Here is a 10,967-nt window from a genome sequence, read left to right as displayed (position 1 = left end):
GGAAAGAGCTCCTTTAATACAAAGGATCCATTTCTCTAATGATTTGAATGCCCTTACCTTGATAATTCTATCACCTGTTTGCACTCCAGCCCGCATGGCTGCTCCATCTAGAGAAGCAAGAAATCACTTAATTCCAATTTCAATACAAACATTCAAAGCAAAAACGGTTTAAGCACTTCTCTAGTTCCACGCAAAGCTACCTCCCACACTCACCCAAGCTTCCTCTCTCTCTGTCTGATTAAAATCTCTACGTACCTAGACTAGAGCATTTCTGTTCTCATTTTGCACTGGATACATCAAGCCACAATCCCACCAAGTTTCAAGGAGTCACTTACTTCCTCTCAGATGCAAGAGGTCAGTTTCCAAATGCATCAGACACTCAGGAGGCAATTCACTGCATCCCAACAGTGCAATAAAACCTCTTTGTCCTTCCACATCCATTCTGAAGCTACAGCCATCCCACCCATGAGGAAGGCATTTGGAGTTTTCTCCTCCAGCTCATGCACGTTTCTTGATTCACAAGAAAACCCTCTAGGCTGCTCTCCGGCTAGCACATTTAGCAAGTCTGCTTACCTTCTTTGACAGACTGCACAAAGACTGGATTGTCTCCGCTGACTGTCAGTCCAAATCCGTTTTCATCCCGTTGGATAACAACACACCGTTGAACAAGACCTACATAAGAAAGGTGGGGAAAGGGCGAAAGAAAGAGAAGGAGAGAAATACAAAGAGACACAAGCTAGGCATCAGTCCAAAACCTTATCCTCTTCGATAATCACAGAGCACTGAAAGAAACTGGTACCATACAACAGAGGGAAAAAATACATGAGAGACAGAAACAGGGCATAAGTCCAGAAACAGATAGGAACGTCAAGACAGATCAAGCTTATTGCTTTGGTTATACAAAACAGAGATACACAACAGCAGAGATGCAGACAGCTCTGGCCCATCAGACACAACTTGAGGTAAAAGCAGCTTTTAAAGAAATGTAGCTACATACATAAACCAATGAGCACAATTTCCCTTTGTCTGTATTAATAGTTCCTCAAACCACAGCAGAGGGCTGTCATGTTCCAGTACACCATCAAAAACGCCAAACAGCTCCTACAAGCGACGCTAAAACAGAAGTCACAAATCTCTCAGACTAACATCAGCAGGTTGGACTAAAGCAGATTTATTGATCAGGAAAAGTTCTCCCAATTCTCAGCAAAAATCTCATCTCGAGACACCTTCTGTTCCAGATGAGAATATCACACAGAACCAGAACTACAGCAGTAAAGGAGTACAAGCCACACTTACTACACTGAACAAGACTTCTGAAATCAAGACCTTGCTTCCCACTGAGCTACTGAAGTACAGGGCCAAAATCCCAGGAAATGCGAGTTTGAATCTGCTCCTCCTTTAACTTGATGTGTGGCATCAAAGACAAATTGGTTTGTTTCCCAGTGTTAGGATTATTCAGTATAATGTGAACATAAATACTTTTGCAGAGATAAATGTACTTAGTAGGTGCAGCACTTTGAAAAGGTGCAATGTAGTGTATGCCTACCCTTCACATGAAAATTAAATAAGGGAAAACCAAACCAAAACAAAGCAGCAGTCCTGGTATATTCACTGCAGAGTGCTTTCCTAGGAACATCTGCAAAAAGTCTACTACAATGGAGCTCTTATCTTGAAAAGCACTTTAGGAGCCCTGCAAAATGCTTCACGGATGTTCTTCTATTTACACAGCAGAAACTACTAGCATCACCCTTATTTCTGACAGTTTGTTTTGCACCTTAATTTCTAAAGCCACATCAGGCAAAATTCTTTAACCAGCATCTCAAGAAAGAAGTGAAGTTCTCTGCAATTAGATACCAAAATTGTAGTAGTCTCGTTTGATCTGGAGGAAGCAAAGGGAATTGTGAAGTTGTTGTCCCAGTGAGACTGTCTCTTCTGGAATAATTTTTAAGGAATTAAATGTAACAGAGTGTAGAGTCATGCCCATGCCTTGAATTACTCTCGCACCACTACAGCTCCTTTCATTTCTCTGGAGCAACTCCTAATGGAAATGAAGAGTCCCAAGTGAAAGTACTGTCTGCCCAGCCAGCCCTGTTCTGCTCGAGTGTGGTATATATGAAAAGGGGTGAGGGAGTAGTGGAAAAGGTTGCACTACGGCACTTCTGCAGCAGTCTGGTCACAATATCATCTCCCAGTAACTCCCCTTCTGCAGATAAAGAAGCAGCAAATTACGCTATACATAGCGATCTGCAGTTGATGGAATGGATGCAAGGTGAAAGCAGACAAGAGGAAAAAAAACCCACCACCTTTCACACCCTCTTTATATGGTTAAGTGAAAGAACATGCCTCTCCCTTTTGTACCTCCCATTTTTCTATATGACCAAGCTTCTTTAAGTCTCACTTCACAAGAATGATGCCCCAGGGTGGGGTGTGGGAAAGAGAACATATGCTATTTCATAAAAACAGCTCGTTTTAAACCCTGCTGCCAGACGTACAGGTTTTATGAGTAAGACACTAACTAATCTTTTGACTCATGAGAACTGTCCTTGTTTAAAGGCACAGCATAGCTCTGCATACATGATGCTGTTTCACTGAATTTCCTTCTTTTCCAGAACCAATAACCCTTGAATCTACTGATAAACTTCCTCCTTGAATGAACTCGATGCCAAAGCAGAGGCAATGTAGCAGGAGAGGCAACATAAACTGGCCTTACAGAGTATAACTTAAGTTCCAAGAAACATCAAGTTAAACAGTTTCACGCCAGAAATCTCAATTTCACCCAAAACCATCTCTTAATTTTAGAATGGGGAGGCAACTGAAATGAGGACAACTCAAACCCAAATCAGTCCATACTTGCTTTTTCCCTGTATCTGCTTCCTTCAGACAAGAAGCTGGCACTTAATCCTTCTCCTAACACAATATGAAAGGCTGGAATGAGGTCTAGGTAGGCCAGCTGAGAGATACTGTTTGATGGAGACTCACAGCAGCTTTATAGTGATTTTAATAACGTTATCTACAAGTTTTCTGAAGACAGCACTATTACCTGCAGAACTAGATCAGCTTTGATATCACTCCCTGACTGAAAAGAGCAACCTTCACGAGCTCTCTTTTAGTCTGCTACGAGGAAAAATTAGCAAAGAACCCCCCCAAACTGTCATTTGCTCACTTGTCTTCTTTAAGTGAAATATATGCAATTCAAAATCTGCTTAGCGGTGGAATTTTAAGACCAGAGCAGCAATGTTTTCATAACCCACATCTTGTACCTTGAACACCTCACTGGACACTCCGGAATGGACTGAAAGGAAAGCCACAAACCATTGAGAGCCCAACGACATTCAACGTAAAGTTTTCAATAGCTGTTACTGTCACGCCTGGATATCACAAGTACATACAGGAACCCTTACATTAAATTACTAACTAAACCAACTTCACCCACTTTAATAAAAGTCAATGAGTTTGGGGCAATGCTGAGGAATCCATACTTGCAAGTGGCAATCAGCTTTTCATTCACCTTTTTAGCCTTCCCTAGATGGAAGTCATGAGCCAATTATTTTGAAATATCTTGCCATGATATTTCAGCTTTTCCATCTGAAGCTTCATAAAGATTACAGGGTCAGCAAAACCCATCATTGACAGTACTTAAAATCAAACAATAATAACCGTATTCCCACATTTGCTTTCACTTGACAGTATCATGATGGTATGAAATGAGGAGACATCACTGTAACTATGCTTTAAGGACACAAAAATCAGACTACATGGTCATATCTTGAGTGGATTAATAAAATTCTGTGGAGAAAAAACATAAATCTTAAATAAATTCTTTTTCATCCTCATGCACATTATAACTCCCCAAACTCATTGTTACAGCCTCTACTCAAGAGTACAGTAAAGCACCTAATCGTGTGCTGTAGTTAAAGAGGTTTAAGATCAGAAATGAAAGCAGTTAGAAGTTACCAGTCTCAGAAAAAAAGAACTGCAAGGAAAGCCAGGACCATCAAGTTTCAACAGGTGGCACTATTCCCTCTGCGACTTCATCGCTCAGTTCTTCAGCCCCGATCCAAGTGTGCCTTTCAGATAACAGGGAAGGGTAATGTCCGAACTTCTCAAGGTCACGGACATCCCATGACAACAGTGATTGCCTCAAACAGTCTTGCCAGATACTCTGTGATTGTCCATGAGCTCCTCTAGTAAAGAGATCATTTACCTTCTTCTCTTCTACAGATCCTCAATATTTGGAAGTTATTAAAGAAAATAAGAAATTTCATTTCCCTAGGAGTGCATAACAAATAAGCCAGGGGTACATTCTAAAATCCTGACTCGCTAGCGAGAATGAAGGCATGAATTACATCTCCCATAATACAATGTAGCTTTTCCTCTGATGGAACTGTGTGGGACACGGCATGCGAGGAGACTTGTGAACTATAACCTCCCTGGAGGCATGAGGCCACAATGGGAAAATGCAATTTAATATAGTGATTTGAAATGAATCATTCAATAAGCAACAACAAAAAAAAACTCCTTGGGGTTTTAAGAATGTCCAAATATTTCATTTCATTTGGGAAGTATTTCTATAAAATATTTTCAGAAACTCTGTTCCAGAAAATAAATAAAACTATCAGCTTTTATAAAATAAATTTCTCATAGGATGAAATTCTGAATTTTGCTTAGTTCTCCTTATTACCATGATCTTCATACCAAATGCCAGCATTCTTCAGATTCTTCCACTAACCTGGCAAGAGAAGTCATGTAAAGTCAAAGCAAAAACTATAATGTTTGAAACCAGTGCACTGTATAGTGTCTTTATGAAACTGTTAATAACAATGGCACTGAATACCGTTCATGAAACACGCCTTGGTAACCTTTCTAGAAAAAAAGAACCACGTATTTTAACCATGGTAGAAAGGACTATCTGCTCCCATGGCAACAACACATTCGACCCCTGTGGTCGAGTGCCCCTTGCACTCCAGACTTTCTGGCCATGATAAAGGTAGGGACGAGGGGCTCCTAAGAGACCTTTCAAGAGTCTGGAAAAATGGTGACCACAACATAAAGACACAAGGCTGACAAGAACTGCAAGAAACAAAACAGGAAGAGTAAGTTCAACTTAAAACTAGCTCAACAGGGGTAAAATCTGGGGTTTCAAAATAAAAAGATTAAAATAAGCCTGTCCCAAAGCTGGAGAGAGTATGTGGAAGAGCATGTCTATGGTCTAGTCTAATATCTGGACCAGAAACTGATCATTACTAAATAAAAAGGAAGATATATTTGGAGAGCAATCAAGTAATGGGAAAAAGGGAAGAGTAACTGAGACAAGAATTCTAGTTCAAGAAACAGGTATCAAGTATTGTGGGAGGTTATGGCACTAATTAGTAAACTACAGCATACCTGAAACTGTACTTAATCTGCCTCCTGATCACCTAAATTCTGTTGAATACACAGATTTGAGATGGTCAGATTTAGGGAAGGAAATACCACACTCTAAGTTTCATGTCACTATAAGTCAACTTCTGTACATCAGAAGAATTCCCCTACCTAACCACTCTGCCACCCCCAGGCCACTCAAACACTTCAAGCATTCTGGTCTCTTGCTCCTTAATTAAAAATTTCAAGAGGTAAGAACAAACACATACACAAAAGCCACACCTCCTTTTCCTGTTGTCATTCGAGACTTTTCTATTATTCACTTTCCAATGGCTAGCCAAAGAAAGAGTCAGCTAACATCCAGTCACCAGGGAGAAAAATATCAGCACAGTATTTCTACTTGTAGGTTTTTAAATAGTTTGATCTCATTAAAAGCAAACAGCAGACTTCTCTATGCATACCACAGAACCTGGGAAAAGCAGAGGATAGAGACAAAAGGCAGGGCAAGGTCCAGCACAACAAAGGCCACTGGAAAGGAAGGATGAGTGGAAACTGCTCCCATAGATACTGGACATGGACAGAGCATCTGCAGGAAGCTTTGGGGGAAGTAAAGGCTTACATTAGGAAGTCATGTTTCTTTCTGCCATACATTAAAAACCAGGACACTGTACAGACTGGGGGAGAAGTATAAACACAGATACATTCCATCAAGCACACCAAATGTTTCCTGTAATTAAGCTACAATAGTTTGACAGCACCTCCAGTATATTATGGGTAAGCAGCATTAGACAAAAATTAATGCAGGTTCAAGACATATAGATCTAGTCAACCTGACTGCGCTGTGACTAACCAGCATCTAGCTGGCAAGGGGAAGAACTAGTCAAGGCTTCAACACAAGCTCATTAGAAGCATCACCTCAAAATAAGCGCTTTTCAAGCAGGCCATTTCCCTGTTCATTCTCTCTAAGCATGGGAGGAATACATAACAAGCTGCAGCAAGCCAAGTCTCCCTAAGACAGGTTTCCAGCTCTACTGAAGCAAATCAAGGCATTCTCAAAACCTTTGAGAGTTTTTGAGGAACAGCCCCACACCATGAGCAACATGATTGTCACATTACTTTTCTCTTTTTTTTTTTTTTTTCTGTTAAGGAAAGTGTGTCATTCAGAATTACAGGGAAAGTTAAGAAATGTCATTTTCAGAGAAGGAACAGATCACACTTCCCTAAACTGCACCAGCTAAAGGGCTTTTGCTACCCATGCCTATTGTTGGTTTAGAAGGAACTCTTCATGGCTCATGTTTTTTGGGGTTGAGGTTTTTTCCTTTTATTTTTTAATGCTCCTTACAACCAGAGCTATGACAGCATCATTTTGTATTACATAGGTGGTTTAAGAAGTTGTATCACAGCCATTAACACCTGGTAGTTTTATTCTCGTGGAATGATAAAGCTGATACCAGAAGAGTCACTGCATCTGTCCAAAAACCCACAGGAGGTTATGCAGCAAGCAATTTTCTCTACTCCTATCCCAAGCTGTTACATGCCAATTTCTTCCATTCTACAAGCCCACAACATAGTAGTAATACACAAGAATAAAGGACTGCCAGGGAATTTACTCCCTCTTTGGAACTTCGATATTTTTACATTTTTTTTGAAATTCTTTATAAATACATTTTTCCACTTCTGTGAAACATGAAAAGGAACTGACACGAGACCCTCTACAAATAACACAAAAAGACGAATTGCTGGCTCATACAGATTAACCTCCGCAGTCAGAGCAAGACATAGACTTTTCTACAATTACAAAAACACTTCTGGAGTCCAGCATGAGCACTGTCATACAGTGCCAAAAATACTCAGTAGCACAAGATCTTCAAGAAGGGCAGCCCCAGCAAGTTTTCCCAACTACCAGTAGACACCAGGAGAATCCAGGTGACAGCCTATGCTTGCCAGGTACAGGTTAGTTTCCAGCCACTACAAAAACTACAAGCCAATATACTGAAGCAACATTTAAACTCAGTTTCCCACTCCCTGCTGCAGAGCCAACCATGCAGATCATGTAAAGGTTAAAAGCCTTGGGTGCACAGACAGAAAGCACGGAGCAGACTGCAAAGGTGCAAGGCTGCAGCAGCTGCTTTAGCTTACCATATGTCTCGGATCTACTCTCCTCCGAACTAGACTTTGTCTTCTTGGAGGAGCTATCTGCATGAGAGCAGGAGAAAAGGAGAGAGAGATATAGAAAATATGGAGACCAAACATGAGAAAAAAAAACTTCATGAAAAACACAGACTGATTTATTAGGTTAAATTGTGCAAAACACAAATAAGATGTGAACAAAACATAGGTGAAACACTTGGAATAAGGGGTGAATAATATGAGCATGAAGACACAGGTAACACCACAAAGAATTTGTTACAGAGTCTAAGACACAGTAAGAGAAGTTCTCTGCAATCAACTACAGAAAGTATTCTGGATAAAAAATAGTCCAAGCATAGAAACTCTGGTAACGTTTATCTCCACAGTAAGTAATCGACACACACATAATCATTCAGCACTCTGAATGAACCCCTTAAAAAGAAAGAAATTTTATGAAGTCTTCAGAGTGCATCTGCCAGACCAGATGACAAGCACTGTAACAGTCGTGCCAGGTAACAGCTCTCAAAACTGGGATTACTTCCCTCAAATTAAAATTAGAGGATTCCTGAAGTTTGCTTCTGAAGAAAACAACTTCCTTCTACAAAACAGGTTCATAGCCTGAGACCTCCACGACCTACCCCCAACTGAAATAATTTTACATTACCTATTCCCAAGGACACAGGAAAAGATGACAAGCACTAACTCAGGTTTTCTCCCTTAAAGGAATTTTTTTAAAGACATTAAAAGCCCATTTAAATTTATTTTGTGCACATTAGGAAAGAGTCATGCAGCTAGTGGCAGAAATCATTAACAAACAGTACAGTTTATAAACATCGGCTTCAAATGTCTTGTGCAAAAACACTTTCTGCAAGTTCTACCACCTTTACATTCAACTCTCATCTCTTCCACAAGCCTCAGGGAAAAGACTGGATTAAACAGCAAAATGCAAAGACACAAAAAACACATGGGGCCAGGAGGCTCAGACAAGAGCCTGTCATGCCTTTCATGAACATACACAGTAGTCACTGGGTCAGCGTTTCAGAGAGAGAATGAAGAATCTCTGCACACATCCTAATTTCCAAGACAGCACTGGACAGGCTTACCAAATTGACCCAGATTTAACCTCTTGGAAAGTTAAAAAACAGGATGGCACATCCTTTAAAAATAGATATTTATCTTAAAATATGTGATGTTGGAAAGTACAAATCCACTTTACAAGTGACAGGGATGGACCATAGTCCACTAAGGCTCAAAAAAAAAAAACCAACCCCAACAAGGAATACCAGCCCTAGTCAAGCCTATATCTCCAATTTCACACCCCGACTAAAACAGTCAAAGGAACTACTCACAACTCATTACAGTATTTGCCTATTGAAATTTCAGAGTGACTTTTCTGAAAGACAAAGTAGTTATAGTTATACACTGACACCATTATCTAGGTTTATTCTTGCCCAGTTAACAGCTGCTTTGGAGATGCGCATGTTTAAAAGCGAGCCCATGTTCGTTTCAATGCCCTCATGCTTCGAAAAGGCTTTGCAATTGCAGAACAACAAAACTCCAAAAACCACATTTGTTAACAACATTAAAATCATTTTTATTCTGATCCTCAGGACTTTTCAAACTGAAGTCTAGATTTTTCACCCGTGAAGTTTTAGGACTTTACCTGTCGGATCAAAGTCGTGCGTACTACTGCAGCGTTCAACCTTCTGCTTCTTGTCAGCTGGAGACTCTCTGCTCAGAATGCTGCCGTGTCTGTGACAAACCAAAGCAGAGGATCCTGACTACCACACCACAGAAGCACTGCCTGACTGGTGAGGCTCGTGGAAATACCCTTAGCTAGTTCTATTTGCTAACAAGGAATTTAGATAAAAACGTCCGCATTAAATTCACCTAAAAAATTTATTCCCAGACTGAGTTCAAGTGGAAAAATGATCTCTCTCAGAATTTTTGGGAGTGTATCCAAGGTTCCAGAAACAGCCTCTTAGCCTTTGAAATCAGTAACAGCAAGTGCATGCTATCATTCAACACCACACCATATTTTATTTTAAAAGCAAAATAAATTTAAATTACATAAAACTGAAAAAAAATAAATCCTGAAATCTTAACTCTACCTCCTCTCCCAGGACACCTTAAATATCTGTGTATGTAACAATTAAAGATTTAGAATACCACCCCCCTGACGGGAAGCATCTGTACATCACACACCAACACAGTATCACTTTCTCCAACTATATCAAATCTCAGGTAAGATGACCAACCAGTGTACGTAAGAGAAATGCAAATGGTAACACTATGCCATGCACTTCAAGTACACCACCAGCTATATTTTTGGCACCCTGCCCCGACTTGGATATCAATTTCCTCACATCTGTAATAGGTACTGCTACCTGTGGTCATACTTTTTTTTTTCCCCTTTTAAAAGCACTCTTCCTTCAAAAATGCTGTACCACAATTTGCAATATAGATAAAAAGCCAAACTTCAGTAACTCACCTGGTAGGTTTTTTGAGAGGAAACCTGAAAAGAAGAAAACATAAGTTTAATTAACTTTTTTTGTTTCTCAACATTACGTTTGATATCAACACTGACGCTTAAATACAATTATTTTACACTTCTGTAATGCCTTCACAAGAAAACAAAGTCTGTCTTGTTCTTCTACTTCAGCCAATTAGTCCATTTACAGTTGATTCAACTAGGTAAAGAATTCTTTTCAATATGCTTAAGGTTTCAAGCAGAACTAAGAACAGAAGCAGAATCTGTGCTCTCAAATCCAGCATCTAGTACGTCTTCCTTTCTTAGTATAGTAGCTCATGGATCATCCTCCTCTCATAACAACTAGTTCCATACACTAAAAACCAATGTAGCTTGATTTTTTTGTCCTGCTCACGAGCCGAGTACTTGGTATGAAGGTCCAAACTCTTACTGAAAAATCTCCTGTAGCTGACACATTCCAGTTATCTCCCTCCTATGTGGGTTCTGGGGTATCTAACAATACAGGAGCTCATGCTGACATCTCCTCCTACCAGAATCTCTATTTTCATTAAACTGTATGAACTTGCCATCTTCGAGACAAGCACAACGAAGCTGAAATTACATTAATTATTCCACATATTATCATTGGGACATACAGATAAAATAGGCAACACAAACCCACAGTTAAAGGGAGGAAGAAGTGTACGTGTTTTTAGAGAAAAGATGTGGTACGAAACCAGGATTTTTTTCCTAGAATTACCACAGAAAAATGACAGAGCAAAGTGTATGCCATCCAGCTTAAGGCACCAAATTCTACTTTCACAAAGCAGAACTAGTTTTTTCTCAGAACTTTTCAGAAGCTTAGCTCCATTCCTACTTGTGATCCTTCAGCTGGAAAGCCATACAAACATTACAGCTGTGTGCAGATGTCTAAGAAAAGAATATCAGTTGTCACCTTTTGTTATAAGTGAAAACATCTATAACTATTACAGCTGATAATTTCTCC

The 10,967-nt window shown here is 39.8% G+C and overlaps 1 protein-coding gene across 1 annotated transcript in view; it reads right to left on the bottom strand.

The window, feature by feature from the left end:
• Nucleotides 1-9,999, bottom strand: part of ARHGEF12 (Rho guanine nucleotide exchange factor (GEF) 12) — a 40,115-nt gene extending 30,116 nt beyond the window's left edge. The window contains exons 1-5 of the mRNA XM_010083143.1: nucleotides 9,983-9,999; nucleotides 9,155-9,243; nucleotides 7,501-7,557; nucleotides 574-672; nucleotides 58-107 (exon numbers count right to left, since the gene is read on the bottom strand). Of these exons, the coding sequence (XP_010081445.1) occupies nucleotides 58-96 (39 nt within the window). The 5' untranslated portion in view covers nucleotides 97-107; nucleotides 574-672; nucleotides 7,501-7,557; nucleotides 9,155-9,243; nucleotides 9,983-9,999. The remainder of the gene's footprint in view (nucleotides 1-57; nucleotides 108-573; nucleotides 673-7,500; nucleotides 7,558-9,154; nucleotides 9,244-9,982) is intronic.
• Between the last annotated feature and the right edge of the window lie 968 nt (nucleotides 10,000-10,967).

Source organism: Pterocles gutturalis, unplaced genomic scaffold (assembly GCF_000699245.1).
Source record: "Pterocles gutturalis isolate BGI_N339 unplaced genomic scaffold, ASM69924v1 scaffold21595, whole genome shotgun sequence".
Lineage (NCBI taxonomy): Eukaryota > Metazoa > Chordata > Aves > Pterocliformes > Pteroclidae > Pterocles > Pterocles gutturalis.
The sequence above is the reverse complement of the archived record's forward strand: the minus strand, read 5'-3'. Positions and strand labels throughout refer to the sequence as shown.